This window comes from Pseudonaja textilis, chromosome 14 (assembly GCF_049901715.1).
Source record: "Pseudonaja textilis isolate UNSWEBS1 chromosome 14, rPseTex1.2, whole genome shotgun sequence".
Lineage (NCBI taxonomy): Eukaryota > Metazoa > Chordata > Lepidosauria > Squamata > Elapidae > Pseudonaja > Pseudonaja textilis.
The window spans coordinates 5414990-5435177 of NC_142003.1; the positions used below are offsets into that span (position 1 = coordinate 5414990).

The 20188-nt window shown below is 42.8% G+C and overlaps 1 protein-coding gene across 2 annotated transcripts in view; it reads right to left on the reverse strand.

Annotated features, from left to right (window-relative positions):
* The window catches only part of CYTH3 (cytohesin 3), a 28404-nt gene extending 8435 nt beyond the window's left edge, over positions 1-19969 (reverse strand). The window contains exons 1-8 of one of the 2 annotated variants that reach the window (XR_015739554.1): positions 19887-19964; positions 19030-19094; positions 16715-16781; positions 12139-12257; positions 8905-8985; positions 8686-8798; positions 7526-7674; positions 6055-6166 (exon numbers count right to left, since the gene is read on the reverse strand). Coding sequence is in view for 1 of the 2 variants with exons in the window: in XM_026704292.2 (XP_026560077.1) it covers positions 6055-6166; positions 7526-7674; positions 8686-8798; positions 8905-8985; positions 12139-12257; positions 16715-16781; positions 19030-19067 (679 nt within the window). In the remaining variant the exon portion in view is untranslated. Of the gene's footprint in view, positions 1-6054; positions 6167-7525; positions 7675-8685; positions 8799-8904; positions 8986-12138; positions 12258-16714; positions 16782-19029; positions 19095-19886 lie in introns of both variants that reach the window. The other variant, XM_026704292.2, reaches the window with a different exon arrangement.
* Positions 19970-20188: the final 219 nt, after the last annotated feature.

Sequence of the window (20188 nt, forward strand, 5' to 3'; positions counted from 1 at the left end):
TATGCCAAAATCCACTTTTTTCTTCCTCAAATGTTTCCTTCTGCAAAAGAGCTCCGCATTTTTTTCTACCTTATTCTCGGTGTGCTTTAAGAATTCCTTCCACATTTCTCTACGTTACGTTTTTCCACTGAAGGATTATTTAATGTCCAAAAGATCAGAAATGCTGGCCAGTCATTTGGATAAGCAAATAAAGTGTTCAAAAAATAAAAGAGAGAGAGAGAGAGACGTTTTATCCTCTCCTGGTCAGGAAAACGCACCCGAGCGACCAAATTGTTCTTTTTTTCAGCAGAAATGTCAGAGGACGCCAAAGAACGCATTCCAAACTTGGACATATTTATTTCCTGAGCAGAAGAGGAAGTAATTAAAACCAGACCTTGGCTGTTTACAAGAAAAGGTTTAGTCTCAGACAGTTGAGCTGAGTTGGGGCCAACAGACACTGTAATTTGGAATTTTTAAAATTGTCTTGTCCAGAGGGACTCCTCCCTGGGATCTGTTGCTTGCAAAGATTTTGTCCAGCTCCAACGCCTGCTGTAGGGATTTCGTTGCCTCTTCCACCCCTTCAATTGGCGCGCAATTAATCATTAAGCAATGTCTCCAAATTCACCCAAAATAAACTCGGGCGTTACCTTTTTTTTTTTTTTTCCCCAGTTGAAGGAGAAATAGAATTTATTAAAAATATTTATTTTGGGCTAGAGAGAAGAATAAAAACCACAGCAATTGCAGATGAAGGAAAGTTTGAAAAAGGTAGAAGTTTTCCATGCTTCCCGGGGTTACAGAGAATCCTCGAATTACAACCGATCGTTTAGTGACCGTGAAAAACAGCACCGTGAAAAAAAAAAAAGATCTATGACCAGTCCTTGTATTTACGTCAGTCACAGCAGTTAAAAGAACACTTAAAAAAAAAAGACTTATGACAGTCACAGCATCTCTAGCATCACATGATCAAAATTACAAAGGTCGCAACATCCGGGGATCGTGCGATCACCATTTATGACCTTTTCAGTCAGCTTCCGACAAGAAAAGTCAATGGGAAAAACTGGTTCACTTAATGACCAGGTGATTGTGATTTGCTTAGCATCCCTGGCAAAGAAAAGGTCATAAAACCAGGTGTGCCTCTCTTAGCAATGGAAATCCTAATTGTCATAACCCGAGAACTACCTGTACATGAAAACTGTGCAACGTAAAACTGCAAGCTTTACCCCGTCATAAAATATTAAGAGAATCAGGTAGACTTCAAAAGTTTTCTGCAGGGCTTGGAAGGAAAAACAAATTTTTTTTTTGCCGGTATCTTCTCTCAAATTTATTCTCTGTCAGTGCAGCTAGCATCTTTTAGAAGGCTGAATTTAAACATCTAAAGAGATTCTCCGTCATCCAGAGGTCATGGTTTTCCCAAAGGTGCTTTTTTCAAGAAGCAACTTGACTTCCTTTTTCATTGAAGACATTTCGCTTCTCATCCAAGAAGATTCTTCAGCTCTTTCTGGATGGTGAGGAAGGGAAGGATTTATATTCCTTGCAGACAGAGCTGGTCATTTGCATCCTTTTACAGAGCCACTGAGGCCACTTGGAGGTTTGTCTTTGTCCTCAGGGACACCTGAGTAGTGCAAATGGGTGTGGAGAAACTACCCAGGTGAATTACCTGAGGACACAGATAAACTTCCAAGTGGCCTCAACAGCTCTCTGTAAGTATGCAAATGACCAGCTGTCTGCATGGAATATAAATCCTTCCATTCCCCAGCATCCAGTCAGAGCTGAAGAAGCTTCTTGGATGAGAAGTGAAATGTCTTCAAAGAAAAAAACCAGAAAGTCCAGTGGCCTCTTAAAAAAGCATCTTTGGGACCGAATTTAAACATTTGCTGGGGCTTATTTGGGAAAAAGGGGCGGGAATGGCATTTTCTCAGTCCTGATCCTGGAGCAAAAACCTCCTTTTTGTGATCCGTGAGAAGGCAGATTTGCCAAAGAATAAAACAAACCTCAGATTTCTGGCTAAGGTTTCTGGCAATCCGGCCACGAGGAGGAGGAAAACCATCTGCAATTCATTACATCGTTTTCCATCCTCCTCCGTAGCATTAAAATAGGGCAGGAGACAGTTCCTGCCTCTGACACGGATGAGAGTTAAACTCTGAAAGGAGTCAACAGTAAGTTGGAAGTTAACTGGGAAAGAAAACCTACAACCTGGGCAGATCGACCCACGAAACCTGAATTTGTAACCAAGCCCTTTTCAAAAGAACAGCAGGGCTTGGATTATTAATTTTATTTATTTATTTGATTTGCCAGTTGCTTGCAAGATAATAGATATAGTTATTATCACCTTTATTGTCAAGAGTACATGTGTACAATGAGATTGGCTGAGCTTCCCTTCGTGCACACACACACACACCTCGCAACACAACTCACGGTGAGGACAGAAGTCCCTGACCCAATTCCAATCTTATTACACTATGTGACCTTGTTGCACAATGCCCCGGCCCTGCAAGTCTATCCTACTATGTTGACATGAAGTTATTTTCCATCCAGGAGTCTGACAGCCCACAGGTAGAAACTGTTCTTCAGGTGCGGCTGGCTATGCTTCTCTATCTCCCACCCGATGGTAGGAGAGTGAAGAAGTGCTGACTGGGGTGTGAGTTGTCCCTGAGGATTTTCCTCACTCTTCTAAGGCAGCGAGCCCTAGCGAGGTCATCTAGTGGTATCAGGGAACAGCCCACAATGTTTTGTGCTGTGCTCCCCCACCCTCTGTAGTGTCTTTCTACCCGTGGCTGTCAGGCCAGCATACCACACCGTCACGCAATGTGAGGACGCTTTCTATTGTGGACCGGTAAAAGGGGGTCATCAGTCGTTGTTGCACTTTATTCTTTCACAAGACGCTGAGGAAATGGAGTCTCTGTTGGGCCTTTCTGACCACCTGGGTTGTGTTGATTTTCCAGGTAAGATCTCCGCTGAGGTGGACTCCCAGGAATTTAGGTATAGGTATAAACATGAGTAAGAATACAGGTACGAGTAAATAGGGACAATAGGACAGAGAGGGTAGGCATGATTGTTTGCTTGTGCACGCCCCTCACGGACCTCTTAGGATTATTCATTAATAGTTGTCTACTCTTTCGTCAGAGTCTGGATGACTTTGGAGAAGTTCTACTTTGCAATAGTGGCAAATATCTGTAGCTGGGGTGTAATAGGATGAAGGTGAAAGTTCGTTCTCCGAGCTTGTGGGTTGGTTTCCAAAGGATTCGTTACCAGGCGGAGTTTACACTATGTGATGCACTTGGTGGAGACTGACTCTGAGGGAGAGGAGGAACAGCCAACAGGGAGTGGAAGGGTGACTCTGGATGTTGTGGAGGAGGCTGGGGAAGGGCAGAGGCTGGCTGAGCAGTCAGAGGAGGACCCAGGCCCATCCCTCTCCATCCTAGGGCACCCAGGGAGGAGAGGATAAGGGAGAGATGTGGTCTACTCGGGAGGAGAGGGCCTTGATCCACTTCATGGGCTGCAGCTGTGACAACTGAATAAGAGTTTGGACCTGCGTACTGGCAAGCGCTGGAAACAAATCATGTAAATATCTCTAGTTTATAGTTCCTCTCTGAGTTTGGCATCCTTCCCAGTGTATATTAATTGTGGATGTCCTCCAGCCCTTATCTTGCCTGGTTTGTGTTGCTTTTTCCCTTCTTTTTCCCTGTTTGTGTGGGAGTTTTTTGGCTTCCGTCAAGAATATTCAGAGCTTGGAAGCAAAGTGAAGGAATAAAAGGGGCTTCACCTGTTTTCTGTGGCTGTGTTTGGTTTGTATCCCACCCTGGGTCATCACACACTAGCCTGGTAATGAAATGTTCAGAATCCCACAAGCTCAGAGAACAAACCTTCACCCTCAATCTCTAGTTTGGTTAGAAGCAGGGGTGGGATTCAAATTTTTAACAATTTGTGGGCGTGGCTTAGGTGGTGGGCATGGCTTGATGGTCATGTGACTGGGTTGACATAGCTTGGTGGTCATGTTATTGGCTGGGTGTAGCCAACTCAATATAATTCATATTGAGGCACACATCTCGCCTGGCCTCTTATGACTGTTGGGATGCTGCAACAGTCGTAAGTGTGAAAAATGGTCATAAGTCACTTTTTTCAGTGCCATTGTAACTTTGAATGGTCACTCCACACAAGCAAAGTACCAGCAAAAGAGGGGGAAAAAAAATCCAGAGACGTTCCTGAGACAGGAAGTCTAGTCCTGTCAAGAATATAATAAGGGTTAACAGGCAGTTTCTGTAAGCAACACCAGAATGTTTCCTTCCTGCCTTCCTTACAGGATTAGGCCAGTAATTTCTTCTAACAACTGGTTCTCCGAACTGCTTAGAATGTTAACAACCCGGTTCTAGCAAATAGGTGCGAACTGGTAGAATCCCACCCCTGGTTAGATGTGTGCATTTTGGGGCTGTGCAAACAACCAAGATTCCAGGTAGACCTGGAGTTGTAGAGCCCTCAGATTCCTTTCTGAAAATCTAAGATTAAAACATACACACAAAAATGTCTGAATTTTTGAAAAATTGTAATGGCCAATTTCAAGGTTTTTGCTGAAGGTAAGATGAGTAAGTAAGCACTCACTATTTTTGATACTTCAGCTTTACGTTTCCTGTGGGAAAAAGTCGTTGTGCCTTGAGTTATAGACCAGACCTGAATTTTTAATTAAAATATATATTTAAAATGTGGGGAGCTCCTCCACTATAACTTCTGCCTAATAAGATAATCTTCTGGTTTCCTGCAAAAACGATTCCAGAATTCCTCTACAGATGGGAGAATTGTGTGTACATGAATTACCCTTTATTGCAATTATATAAACTCTTCCTTGCCCGAATTCTTCCCGTTGGTAATCTACCAACCTTGAAAAGAGCAGTAACAAATCCATAAGTCTCCCATAACTGTTTTATTCTGACAACTGATAAGTACAACCAAGACAGTATTTTTAAGAGCTGTTCCTCAGGGATCAAACATAGAAAAGAAAGATACCAATAACTAGGGTACAAAGAGACATATACTACACCAATACCACACTTTAGCAAACTAACATGAGAGTGTCCGTTACTAACAAATGTCCATTAAATAAGAATCTCCTGTGTCAATACGCATTGTTGACATCCCTTTCTGACTCTGGAATAAGGACACGTTTGTGCCAATGGCATTAATTGGAGCTGGAATTTAGTCTGTTCCACACACAAAAAAAAAACCTGTTGCAGCAAAATCCAAGGAATTGAGATTTTATAAATAAAGGGGAATTAGGATGCTACCTTGGTGCTCTAATTCCAGAAAGATCAAACTCCACACACGATCAAACTGCCGTAAATCAAGTTGGTCAGTTGGAAGGGTGTTAAGATGTTACCAAGGACTCAGTAATTTGCTAGTGGTTCCTGCAGGCTTTGCCGGGCCATTTAGTGACAAGCGGAGAAATGTCAGGAAACGGATGCTGAGGAAGGATTAAAGGAAGGCAGAAGCAAGCAAGAGAAGATGAAAAGAGAGATACCTACCTCCTAACGCAGAATAAGAAGAGACAGCCAGTCACAGAACAGAAAGGTGATAGATCTCAGCCCAAAAGGAAAACAAGAAGGCACGTTTAAACCACTCGTTTCCTCCCAAAAAAAATCAGAACCCCAAATCAAACCAACAGAAAGGCACAAATAACAAGAGTGGGGGAAAAACAAACAAAACAGAAGACATTCAGGTATAAAAGGAAAATGTTTGCGTGCTTCCTGGTGGCTAACCAATGGTAAAAAGTACATTACAGGCTACATGTTGATGAGAGGTCATTTAAACCCAACGGAACTTTGGAGGAATGGGCCTGGATGCTAGGAAAAAAACGGAGGCAGCATGCTTTCAGGATGAGATTGGGAAGCTCAGAATTCCATCTCTCGGCATAAAATCATCCAAAAGGAGGAATTTTTTTCTAGGGAAATAATGGTTTCAGCAGAAAGGGATAATGCTGCCATTCGGTGTGATTTCTAGCCCAGCAGTGGAAGGGCGGAAAGGAAAATAAGACAAACCAACCATCAGCCGAGGAAAAAGCTGGAAGGGAAGAATTGATCCACTAACCTAATTTCAGGAGCCAGCCTTCTCGATCTGGATTAAAAAAGGTATGGGTTAAATCGTTCCCGTCGTCTTCTGGAATCTTAAAGGGCTCGTTTTTAATGCTTTCGTATAAATTCTGGAAGAAACCAGAGGGCAGAGAAGGTTAATGCCGCAAATACGGATTCTGGGTCAAGTGCAAAGGATCAGGGGGCGTACATTAATTTGCAGTTCGGAAGATTCATTGCTCAAGTCTCTACACAAGAAGCTAGTCAACTAAAGTTCAAATCTGAATTGGTGCCAGATAAGGGTCAATGGAATTCGAGAGAGGTTGGACATGGTCCGTTTGTGGGAACATAATAACTCTAGACTAATGACTCACTTAACTCCACTCCCCCAGCTCTGCCAGCTCTTCTCCTGCATCCTGTCCAGAAATCAAGAATTTCTTTTTCTTGGAGAACCAATTGATTACTTCTTCTTTCCAGACCTTCCTCTTTATCAAATCTGGAGTTAGGATATGTGACAACTTCAACCAGTAGTTGTTCAGCACTTGGACATGAAATATATCTTGGCATATAACCAAAATTTAGATGTTGTATAGCCCGGGGAAATATTGCCTTCACAGGGCAAACTCAATAGAAGGCTTCCCACTCTGAAGAATTCAAGGGCATCTGTGTATATTTCTCAGAAACCTTTGAAGACTTGGTGGGATGAATAAATAATAGGACCAATAATAATACTAATCATAAACAAAATATAAAGACCTTCAAATAGAGGTAGAGCAACTGTGGTCAAAGAAAGCAAAGATAACATCAATAAGGAGGTACAATTGTTTTGGGTACAATCCCAAAACAATTGGACACCATTTGAACATCATTGGCATTGACAAATTCCCCATCGGTCAATTGCAAAAGGCAGCTTGACTCAGAACAGCTGACATCCTGCAATAATCTCTTTAACACCATCCAACGTCCACAGCTGCCTATTCCAGATCCTTGGAAATAGGTGGATTAAAAACGCCAAATCCTGTTTAAACATCTGGCTGGTTCTGCAGCAAGCCATAATACTAATAATTTATTAACTGGAGCCCCGTTTGAACAATCATTGGCATTGACAAAATCCCTATCAGTCAATTGCAAAAGGCAGCTTGACTCGGAACAGCTGAACATCCTGCCACGATCCCTTTAACATCATCATACCTTCACATCTGCCTATCCTTGGACCTTGAGAAGAACTCAATAGGGGGACAAAAATGCCCATCTAAACACCTGCCTGACTGCGCAACCAACCACAATAATAATGGAACGAATAGTAGCAGGAATCCCATCAAAGGGTCACAGGATAACAGGGTTGGCATCGATTCTCTGCGGAGATCTAACATCCCATGTTGAGAACGCCATTGTGTTGGTTTCTACAGTCATCATGCCAAGAGTTGATTCCTTGGCCATCCTTCATGAACACGCCATCAGGTGTTCATCCCGTTTGCAAAGCCACTCACCCGTAGCAATTCCTCCGGGAGGTCTCCTCCCTCGTTAATCCCTCTGTTCATAGATATAAACCTCTCTGCTGTTGGCTTGTCTCTCACGTTGTGGTTGTGTAGACTGGTGTTCAACATGATGATTGCAAAGGAGAGGACGTAGCAGGTATCTGGAGAACAGGAGATCAAAGCAAAACGTTTGTTCCTCACAGCTGCTTGTAAAAAACAGCCTCTGGTTGCTAAGCTAAACAGTTGTTAAGTGAGTTTTGCCCTCATTTTTACGAATTTTCTTGCCACCGTTATTAAGCGAATCACTGCAGCTTTTAAGTTAGTAACCTGGTCGTTATGTGAATCAGGCTTCCCCATGGACTTGGCTTGTCAGAAGGTTGCAAAAGGGGATCACATGACCCCTGGACACTGCAATGGTCATAAGTATGAACCTGCTGCCAAACGCCTGAATTTGGATCCCATAATCATGGGGAAGCTACCAAGGCCGTAAGTGGGAAAAATGGCCGTAAGTCCCTTTTTCAATGCTGTCGTAACTTTGAACGGTAACTAAATGAACTGTAGTAAGTCAAGTATTACCCGTAGGTGGCCAATTTCCCTGCCTTCCAACCCCAGTTGCTCTTAAGAGGTTTACAAACACCTTCCAAAATAAAACCCTTCAATAGTTGTTACCTGTGATGACCTGGGGCGTGACACAAAGGCAACACAGTCAGATAATCTCACATTTGCTCCCAGCAGCTGCTGCACTCAGCATGCATTTCTTTAAAACTCTCTTCCCAGCTGTGGCTAATGAAGGGGATCAGGGCCCTTTCCTCCCCCATAAGCCATGCAACTCATGTTGCTCCCTTTTCCGTTCTTCCCTGCGTGCCCTAAGATGAAGAGGCCGGTGGGCCTGGGTCTTCCTCTGAATGCCCTCTGCCTTGCTCTACCTCTCCCCTGCTCTGCCCAGCCGGACTTTGCCCTTCCCCAGTTTCCTCCACAACCAACGGAGCCACAGTCCCACTCCCTGTAGTTGTTCATCTTCCTCCTCAGATTCAGACTCCAACAGGGGCATGACATTACCAATGACAACAGCCGGCCAGGTTATTACAATGCCAAACATGTTGAAGCTTGCAGGCTGTGGCAGTCCAAACCAATAAAGAGAAATACAGGTAGGAAAGGCCACACCCACTCACCTGTAGACTGGAAGACCCCAGGGTTGCAAAGGCAATAGCGCGAAGCAAACGCCTCCATCATGCGGTCAATTTTTTGAGCTTCACCCGGCAGCCTAAAACTCCACAGGAATTGCCTGCAAAGGTAGAAAAGAGCCTTTTGTAAATAGCCTTTCGCCCCCTTTCTAACTCGTATTTTTAGCCCTCTTTTTTCTAACAGCGTCTTAAAAAAAGATTTCTTACCGTAATGCTTGGACGAGATTGAGATCCACAAACTCATGAAGTTCAACAAAAGCCTGAAGTACTTTAATATTAAAGTCATCCCTGTAAAAGGAAAGATGAAGAAGTTGGAATAGTAACTGTTCAATTCAGTAGTCACATGTCCGGCTTTTGAGGTTGATGGGTTATTTTAATTTTGCTTTATTGTTTTAATTGGCCTGTTACCAAGCTATAGTCACTGGCCCAAACCAGGAAACCACCAACAATAATCTTTAAGAAATGGTCTTTATTATTAGCTAGTTGGAAAAATGCACAAGTTGGGGAAGAGGAGGACTATATGGTCATTGATGTTCTTTGAACTTGGTGTGAGGTTTGGGAGGAGGAGGAGGAGGAGGAGAAGTAGAAAGGAGGAGGAAGAAGATGAGAAGACAGGAGGAGGAGGAGGAGGAGAGAGAAGGAGAAGGAAGTAGGGAAGAAGGAAAAAGGAGGAGGAGGAGGAGGAGAAGAAGTAGAAAGGAGGAGGAAGAAGATGAGAAGACAGGAGGAGGAGGAGGAGGAGGAGAGAGAAGGAGAAGGAAGTAGGGAAGAAGGAAAAAGGAGGAGGAGGAGGAGAAGTAGAAAGGAGGAGGAAGAAGAGAAGACAGGAGGAGGAGGAGAGAGAAGGAGAAGGAAGTAGGGAAGAAGGAAAAAGGAGGAGGAGGAGGAGGAGGAGAAGTAGAAAGGAGGAGGAAGAAGATGAGAAGACGAGGAGGAGGAGGAGGAGGAGGAGGAGGAGGAGGAGAGAGAAGGAGAAGGAAGTAGGGAAGAAGGAAAAAGGAGGAGGAGGAGGAGGAGGAGGAGAAGTAGGAAGGAAGAAGATGAGAAGACAGGAGGAGGAGGAGGAGGAGAGAGAAGGAGAAGGAAGTAGGGAAGAAGGAAAAAGGAGGAGGAGGAGGAGGAGGAGAAGTAGAAAGGAGGAGGAAGAAGATGAGAAGACAGGAGGAGGAGGAGGAGGAGGAGGAGGAGAGAAGGAGAAGGAAGGAAGAAGGGAAGAAGGAAAAAGGAGGAGGAGGAGGAGGAGAAGTAGAAAGGAGGAGGAAGAAGATGAGAAGACAGGAGGATGAGGAGGAGGAGGAGAGAGAAGGAGAAGGAAGTAGGAAAGAAGGAAAAAGGAGGAGGAGGAAGAGGAGGAGGATTGTTTGGTCCTTGATGCTCTTTGAGCTTGGTTGTTTTCTTGCAGACATTTCATTACCCAGTTAGGTAACCTTATCAGTGCTAGAAAGGAGTGGGGTTTGTGGGGAGGAGGAGGAGGAAAAGAAGACAGCAGGAGGAGAAGGAGAGAGAAGGAAAACAAAGAAGGGAGAAAGGAGGAGGAGGAGGAAGAGGAGGAGGACGATGATGACTTTGTGGTCTTTGGTGCTCTCTGAGCTTGGCTGTTTTCTTGCAGACATTTCATGACCCAACTAGGTGACATCATCAGGGCTAAAATGGAGTGAGGCTTGTGGAGAGGAGGTGGAGGAGGAGGAGGAGGAGGAGGAGGAGGAGGAGGAGGAGGGCTTTTTTGTGGTCCTTGGTGCTCTCTGAGCTTGGATTTTTCTTGCAGACATTTTATTACCGAACTAGGTAACATCATCAGCGCACTGATAAGATTACCACTGATGATGTTACCTGCTTTGTAATAAAACGTCTGCAAGAAAACCACCAAGCTCAGCACCAAGAACAGCTCAAAGACATAGACTTCCGATGACACAGACAACCATGAAACAGGAACAACTGAGACCCCGTCTCTTTCCTTTCAGTGAAGTGAGAAGAACACCATTAAGACAAGGATTCATCATCATTTAATCAGGGCCAACACGAAGCCCTGCAATTCACAGGGTGTGTTTGAAAGGCATAAGCAGATTAAAATGCGACGGCTCCGCTTCCCTCTAAAACCAAGTAGGTGGATTATTATTTTTTTTTGAGGGCGGTTTCCTAAGGGAGCTTGACAAACCTTTCCAAGAATTTTAATTAATACGTCAAAAAAAAACCAATTCTTTAAACAAGCCGGTTGTTGTGTAAATACTAGGGAGCCTTTTGCCAAGAGGAAATGAACGTGGTGGATTCAAAGGCAGGTTGTGTTTTTTTTTTTAAAAAATGACACAATCCTATCAACAACAACAACCATAATGCAATTTAGCAAGGAGGCTCCAGGAGAATTCCTTTGGAGAGAGATTTCGAGACCTTCACTATGTCACTAAGATCTTGAGACCTTTTATTTATTTATTTTATTTGTTTGTCGAGCATGTATTAAATAACAGACATAAGTATAAACATGATTATTAATACATGAAATGTATTCAAAGGGAACAGTGAGAACAATCAACCAATGGAACAGAAGTTGCTCTCGGAAGTTGTGGGAGCGCCATCACTTGAGTCTTTCAAGAAGAGATTGGACCGCCATTTGTCAGAGATGTTGTAGAGTCTCCTGCTTGGGCGCGGGGGGGGGTTGGACTAGATGACCTGCAAGGTCCCTCCCAACTCTGTTATCTGTTATTAGGACAGGGATGGTAGGCACATTGGTGCACTTATGCATGCCCTCTTCCAAACCTCTTAGGAATGGAGGTGAGGTCCACAATAGACAGTTTAAAGTTGGAGAGTATTGGTAGAGTATTCCAGGCATTGACCACTCTGTTGCTAAAGTCTTATTTCCTGCAACCGAGTTTGGTGCAGTTTACCCTGAGTTTGTATCTATTGTGTATCTACACAATAGATACACTATTGTGTATTGTTGTGGTTGAAGTTGTAGTAGTCATTGACAGGTAGGACATTGCAATGGATAATTTTATGTACTACGCTTAGGTCGCACTGAAGTCGGCGTAGTTACAGGTTGTCTAAGCCTCAAATTTTAAGTCTGGTGGCACAAGGTATTCTGCTACGAGTAGAGGAGTGGAGGACTCTTCTCGTGAAGTATTTCTGGACTTTCTCGACTGTATTTAATATCAGATATACGATGTGAGTTCCAGACAGATGAGCTGCATTCGAGAATTGGTCTAGCAAATGTTTTGTATGCTCTAGTTAGTAGTACAATATTACCGGAGAAAAAGCTACCATCCAGTCAGAGCTGAAGAAGCTTCTTGGATGAGAAGCGAAACATCTTCAAAAAAAAAAAAAAAAAAAACAAGGAAGGACAAGCGTGACCTGGAGGCCTGAGAATCTCTACAGACTTGAAGGCAACTTGAGGTTCTAAGTCCCTGTCCATTGCGAGGAGATACCCAGCCAGGACTGGCCTCCACTTACCTTTCACCGAGATAATCGCCAATAACGGTTTTATTAAGCCCCTCCCCTTTATACAGGAATTGAGCGATGTCTTCTGGCGTGTTCTGCAGGAGATCGTTTTCAAGAAGAAACTGAATCCCCTAAAGCAGCAGGAGAAAAAAATAATAAAAATAAAAGGAAGTTGAGAATCCAGCCTTTTGTTGCTCTTTTTTTTCTATAAAAAAATAGGCGGGGCTTCAGTCAGATGGCAGCCATCTTGACTTTTTTTGACCATCCCCTGCAGATGCCGTTGACTGTTTGGACAAATTTTACCAGCTCAAATAATTGTGGGAAAGAATGGGGAAGTCAGGAAGCAGAGAAAATGAGTTTTGTGTTTCTTATTTTCTTGTATTTCCAAGTGATAAAAGATCTGAGGGAAGAAAGTCTCAAAAACTCATCAAGCTATCAAACTCCCTAGGAAACCTCATGGTTGGATCTACACATTGTAAAAATACCTGTCATGCCCCTGTTGAAATCTGATTCCTGGCGGGGGAGGCCGAGCAGCTGACAGGGAGTGGGGAAGGGCAAAGGCCAGCTGGGCAGAGCAGGGAAGAGGTAGAACAAGGGAGAGGGAATTCAGAGGAAGAAGACCCAGGCCCACCCCCTCTTCATCCTAGGGCACACAGGGAGGAACGGAGAAGGGAGCAACATGACTCGCGTGTCTTACAGGGGAGGAAAGGGCCCTGATTCCCTTCATTAGCTGCAGCTGGGAACACAGTGTTTAAAAGGGGAAGCTACGCACAGCAAGTTATTGGAAGCAAATCATGAATTATCTGGTATCATCGAGGTTTATGTGGGTTCCTGGCGTCTTCCCAAATGTGCGTGTTTGGCTGGCCTTTCAAGTCTGCAATTCCTTCTCCTGCCCTGTCAAGTTAATTACTGCAGCGTGGTTTGTTTGGATTTTTAGTTACAGTTTATATGTACTTTGTTTTCGGACTGAATTTTCTCCACTTAAAGGCTGTTCCTGAGAGAATTTTTCTCCAGCCGAAGGTAACCTGGACATTGGGGGCAAAGTTGGAGATATCTAAAGGGACTCTTCTTGCTTATTTAACTGTGTTGCCTTTGTGCCACGCCCCGGGTCATCACAATACCGCACTAACTCATGGCTTGCTTTCAACCATGGTTTATTGAGCAAGGAAACATGTCTACCCAGAGCTACCGCATGGTTGGGTCTACACATTGCTAAATGCCATTCTAACTCATGGCTTGCTTTGAACCACAGTTTATTGAGCAAGCAAACTCATCTACCCTAACTCTTGGCCACTTCATAGTTGGGCTTACACACTGCTAAATCATACAGTAACCTATGGCTTGTTTTAACCATGGTTTATTGAACAAGGAGACTTGTCCATCCAAAGACTTTGGCCACCTCATTGCTAAAAACCATGCTAATCTGTGGCTTATTTTCACAATGGTTAATTGAACCATTAACTGCGATCAATAATGTTACAATAACATGAGGTTTGCTTGCTTTTGACTCAAAGCTTGTTGTGCAAACTCTGTTTTTCTTTTTTTGAGCTTTTGGAAAGTGGCCTTTTAACTATATTTTTGAAACCCGGGATTTAATCGGAGCGATTCCAGGGCAAGATTTATTGTTCTTTTTTCCTTCTTGAGACAGCTGGAACCACAAACGGCTGGCGTGGAAATAACTGGGTTCATTTTCCCAAACAAACAAGCGGAAAGTTCAAAGCAGGTTTAGGATGGAGGAGAAATAAGGAAAAACAAATGGATTTTTTTTTTACAAAAGAAACACAGAGGGGCACCCTCAGCATTTGGTGCCAAAAGGAAAGCTTTCCTTCCTGTTCCTGAAGAAGAATTATTTTATTATCAAGGTAAGTAAGGCCAAAGATATTTTATCAAGCCTGGAAACTATTTTTAGGCTTGAAAAACTGTTGCTGTTTTACACTCCCTTTGTCCTTGTGTGTGTGTGTGTGCGATTGTGTGTATGTGCAGAAAACCTGGTAATCCTCCACTTCAAACCATTTGTTTAGCAATAGCTCCAAGTTACAGCAGGATGGGGGGGAAAATCACTTAAGACAGGGCCTCGCACTCATGTCCATGGCAGCATCGTCACAATTGGGACAGAGGTGGGATTCAGCCGGTTCTGACCAGTTCTGGAGAGCCAGTAGCAGAAATGTTGAGTAGTTCGGAGAACCGGCAAAGACCACCTCTGACTGGCTCCACCCCCATCTATTCTCCACCTCCCGAGTCCCAGCTGATTGGCTGGGTCTTCTTTTGTTGCCTTGCACAGGAGAACAGAGCTGGAAAGCAGGTTAGTGGGGTAGGGAGGGAATGGGAATTTTGCAGTAACCTTCCCCTGCCATGCTCACCAAGCCACACCCACCAAGCTATGCCACACCCACCAAGCCACACCCCCATCTACTCTCCGCCTGCCAAGTCCCAGCTGATTGGCTGGGTCTTCTTTGGTTGCCCTGCACAGGAGAACGGAGCTGGAAAGCAGGTTAGTGGGGTGGGGAGGGAATGTTATTTTGCAGTAACCGTCCCCTGCCATGCTCACCAAGCCACACCCACCAAGCTATGCCACACCCACAGAGCCTGGATTGGGAGCTTGGCAACCAGCATCTATTTATGACGGATTGCAGCATCTCTGGGATGGGTCCCTGGGGTGGCGGGGAGAGCGTCAGGTTCACTGAATGACCACGCTATTTGCTTAACAATCGTAGGGGGAAAAAAGGCTGTAAAAATTGGGGATGACTTGCTTGACAATCGCCTTGTTTAGCAGCCGAAATTCTGCCCCACAATGTGGTCGTAAGTCAAGGACTTTTGCCTGGGTTGGAAAAACTTCCCTAAATAAATATCTAGTCAAAACACACACGCACACACACCACAAAGAATCAGATTTCCATTTTGGAGGCAGTATTTGGTTACCAAAAAGAATGATGCTTCCTTCCACAAAACCACCACGAGAAAAGCAATTTGTGGGAATTCAAAAGCCGTTCAAGGGGGTCTCTTCTCTTTCTCTCTCTCTCTCTCTATTTGTTTACTTCTTTCTCTTTCAGTGTTTCTCTCTCTCTCTTTTTCATTCTCTGTCTATTTCTTTCTTTTCTATTTATTTACTTCTTTCTCTTTCAGTCTTTTTCTCTCTTTTTTCTCTCACTCTTTCTTTCTCCTTATTTCTCTCTCACACTTTCTCTCTTCTTTAAATTTCTCTCTCTCTCTCTTTCTCTTTTTTTCTCTTTCTCTTTTTTCTTTCTCTCTCTTTCTCTTTCTATTTCCCCCCTCTCTTTTCTTTACTTCTTTCTCTTTCGGCCTTTCTTTTTCGTTCTTTTTCTTTTTCTTGCTCTCTCAATCTTTCTTTCTCCTCATTTCTCTCACTTTCTCTCTCAATTTCTCTCTCACTCTATTTCTCTCTTTCTTTTTTCTTTCTCTCTCTATCTTCTTTCTATTTTCCCCTCTCTCTTTTCTTTACTTCTTTCTCTTTCAGCCTTTTTCTTTCTTTTTCTCTTTCTTGCTCTCTCAATCTCTCTTTCTTTCTCCTTCTTTCTCTCACTTTCTCTCTCTTTCAATTTCTCTCTCACTCTATTTCTCTCTTTCTTTTTTCTTTTTCTTTCTCTCTTTCTATTTTCCCCTCTCTCTTTTCTTTACTTCTTTCTCTTTCAGCCTTTTTCTTTCTTTTTCTCTTTCTTGCTCTCTCAATCTCTCTTTCTTTCTCCTTATTTCTCTCACGTTCTCTCTCTTTCAATTTGTCTCTCTCTCTTTATTTCTCTCTTTTTTCTTTCTCTCTTTCTCTCTTTCTATTTTCCCCTCTCTCTTTTCTTTACTTCTTTTTCTTTCAGCCTTTCTCTTCCTTTCTTTTTCTTTTTCTCTTTCTCTCTCTCTCACTCTCGCTTGCTTTCTCCTTATTTCTCTCTCACACTTTGTCTCTCTTTGAATTTCTCTCTCTCTCTCTCTTGCTCTCTCTCTCTCTCTATTTTTCTTTCAACTCCATGCTTCAGATATCCCTTTCTTGTAACAGGGCCTGTCTTCTGGAAATTCAGATGTCTGAAGAAAATGAAATTAGCATCATCGGAAACAAAGTCAAGCTAACCCCTTAGGGAGAACACAAGGCTCCAGATGTATTTAGCTCTGAAGAGGGAGGGAGGCGAACCAGACAAAAAGAACGTGCGCTCGCTAAACTGTCTCTCTGAGATCTAATAAGGAAAAATGGGAGAATGAAGTGAAGACTTAAATGTAATAAGAAAGACAGATTTGCAGAACAGCCCTAGAGAGCACGCTCCAATGACGCCGAGCTCCATTTATTGGGCTTTTCCAGCAAGTTGGTATGATGGAGTTCAGAGAAGGTGGGTTAATTAAACAAGATGGAGTCTGCCATTGCAGCTGGGAATTCTGGGAGTTGTCTGGCTGGAGAATTCTGGGAGTTGAAGTCCACAGGTTTTAAAGTTACCAAGGTTGTTCACCCCGGCTTAAAGCATGTGATGAACTAACTCCTCCAACTATAGTTGACTGAACAAACTGTGAGTAAACAAACCATGGTTTGGGCCACATGAAACAACTCAGCTCAAAGAATACAGTCTCAAGAACTAAAAAAAAGTCTCACCTTCTTGGGATCCATGTTAAATTTTTTCCTTCCCATTGCAACCTGCTTGTTCCTTTGGGTAGCTTTGCTGTCAGTTTGGAGGGAAGAGAGATGAAAAAAAGGAAAGCATTAAAGCAAAAATGTGTTTCCACAATTAAATTGAAGGCATTATTTACTACATCCTAGCTGAATACCCCTTCTCATGGTTTAAAACTGTTATTAACTCAAGAGAAGAATCAGAAGTAGCTTTTTGATTCGTGGCAAGGAGTCACAAATGACATTTAAATATTCTGGAGCCAGGAATTATAAGGTTTGAACCCACAAACCAGTTCAACTGGATTCATTCAAGGGAACGGATGGAATAATTAGCCGAGTGTCTGCATAACCAATAAGTGTTTAGGTCTTCTGCTTTGCTAGCACAATCCCACAACTAAAACGATTGCAGAGGCTTGATAAACAAACCAAGGAGATTGTGCCAAAAACGCCGTGAGAATGGCCGGCATCATGCCAGTGGCATCGATGCAAGACTTTATCTAGCTCAACCTTCAAAAAGTTGATGCCGAAACCTCGACCGACCGTCACATCTTGAAAACATTTCAGCCCGAGTCCAGATGCACTAAAACAACACACTCTGAAGAAGTGGGAGAGAAAGGGTTGCCTCTTTTATTTTCCCCCAAAGACAACAAAAAATTTACATTTTTGTTTGCTAGGATCGAAGTAGTAGATTAGGATATAAAACCCTTTAAAATGTATTCCTGCTCCGGATTCAGAAAGGCATGTATCTTGCAGCTAAGAAAAAAAAGATCGTACAATAAATTGAATGAACAAAGGGGTTTGATGCGAAAGTCTACATTTATGCACTGCTGAAAAGTTCCTGCTAGCAAATACTTTCCATGGAAAGGAATATCTGTAGCTCAGGATTGAAACGTGGAGTCCTTAGTGTTTTCTTGCAGACGTTTCATTACCAAACTAGATAATAACATCAGTGCTAGAAGGGAGATGTTTGCAGGGAGGAGGAGGAGGACTGTGGGTTCTCTAAGCTTGGTTTTTTTTTTTCTTGCAGATGTTTCATTACCCAACTAGGTAACACCATCAGTGCTTAGGAGGGAGTAGGATTTGCTCTCTGTTTACATACTAGTGGCTGCCTCGTCAGTGTAGATAGATAGAATTCTTTATTGGCCAAGTGTGATTGGACACACAAGGAATTTGTGTTGGTGCAAATTCTCTCAGTCTGCATAAAAGATTCATTCGTCAAGAGTCAAGATTCATAAGGTACAACACTTAATGATAGTCTTAGGGTACAATAAGAGTAGAGTAGAGTAGAGTAGAGTAGAGTAGAGTAGAGTAGAGTAGAGTAGAGTAGAACAGAACAGAACAGAACAGAACAGAACAGAATAGAATTCTTTATTGGCCAAGTGTGATTGGACACACAAGGAATTTGTGGTGCAAATACTCTCAGTGTACTTAAAAGATACATTCATCAAGAAACATCAGGTACAACACTTAATAATAGCCATAGGGTACAATAAGCAATCAAATCATATTAGAAAAAGGTTGTTGGTGGGCCAATCAAGGTCCTACCAACTCAGACAAACCAACAAACCATAAACAACAACCTAATCAAGGAATCAACAAAAACAGTCCCACCAACAATGACAGGGTGAGCCACTTCCATATAAACAGAGAGCAACCCCACTCCTTCCTAGTACTGTTACCTAGTAGGGTCATGAAACGGAAGAAAACAACCAAATTCAAGGAACACCAAGGACCTACAGGTGGTTTCCAAATTTTCAGATGCAGCTCATGTTTATAATTTGGTATGGTTGGTTGGCTGGGGAATTCTGGGAGTTGAAGTCCACATGTCTTAAAGTTGCCAAGGTCTAGATTAGTAACTCTAGACTTAAGAGTTTCTAGACCTCTAAGGACTTAAAGAGAAGACAATCAGAGCACCACCTAAAGCAGAGGTCTTCAACCGGGGCAACTTTAAGACTTGTGGACTTCAACTGGCTGAGGAATTCTGGAAGTCCACAAGTCTTAAAATTGCCCAGGTTGGAGACCCCTGACCTAAAGGACCACAACTCCCTTCTTGCTGTTCGAAGCAGGCACCCAACAAAGTCTCCTTTCCAACCAGGAGAAAAATCCTGCCTTCCCAATTTCTTCTGGTCTACAAAAGCGATTCTCCCACCCACCCCTTTTCTCCCTCCTCCTCCTTTGCTTGCCAATTTGAGCCCCATCTGACCATATTCCCATAAAGTAGTCAAGGAAATGCAGCCGATCATCTCAGAAATAAATATATATATATATTCCATGAAACCCTGCAAGCTGAACCAACTCACCTTTCCTCTACGCTGGTCAGGTGATCGATCTCCGTCATAACTTCGGCGATCTCAAATTTTAACCGCTGCAGAAAGAACACAAGTCAGTGTTTGTTTACCTTTGCAGGTGTTGTGGTTGTGTCATTTTGGGGTCAGTGGCTGGATTCCATGTCTTGTTCTTCATTCTAAATCTAACCGTTTTTTGTTTTTCTTGGTTTATTATTATTTTTGGGGGAGGGGGAGAATAGTGTTGTATTTTAGGTTAGATGCCCTATTGTGACCGACACAGAGTCATTCAGAGTCAATCAAAGCGGTCAAATTAAAATACTGAAATGAAAGGAGCTTTATCAGAAAGTGCACCGGTGGGATAGCAAGTTTGTTCATTTCTTTCTTTTTTAAAAAAAAGGAATTTAGATGCTTCATAAATCTCGAGATAGTTTGATCTACCCCGTCATTTTATTCACAACGTGGCAGCCGAATTACCTTCCCTTAGTAGCAATTATTTTTTAAAAAACAACTTATTGAGTTGAAAAACTGCAGAACAATTTAAATGCCATATACAGGGAGTCCTCAACTTCCGTCTATCCATTTAGCGATCGTATGAAGTTACGACGGCACTGAAAAAAATGACTTGCAACCGGTCTTCGCACTTACGACGATCGCAGAATCCCTGCTGTCACATGATCAACACTTGGGCAGTGATTCACTTAACAATTGGAGCCAAAAAGGTTGTATAACTGAGCAATGACTCACTTAACAACCCCCCCCCCCCGGCTTAGCGGTGAAAATTCTGGCCCCAATTATGTCATAACTTGAGGATTTACCCTATAATCCAAGCCAGGGAACAAGAAAGCTGATTAGGAAAGGAAATGGATTACCTCAATATCATCAATGAGTTCTTTTTTTCTGCGACGGATGTTTAAAAGTTCCTCTCTCTCCTCTGCAGACAGATCATCAGGCACTGAAAGAAAGAAAGAAAGAAAGAAAGAAAGAAAGAAAGAAAGAAAGAAAGAAAGAAAGAAAGAAAGAAAGAAAGGCCAGTATTTTTGATGTGATATTTTATGGAGTTTTTTTAATTATTATTTTTAAAGAATTTAAGCCATCCCTATAAAAAGCCAGCCAGATTGAAAGACATTTCAAAAAGTGAAAAATGAAGCCAAGTTTGGCATTATCTGCCATT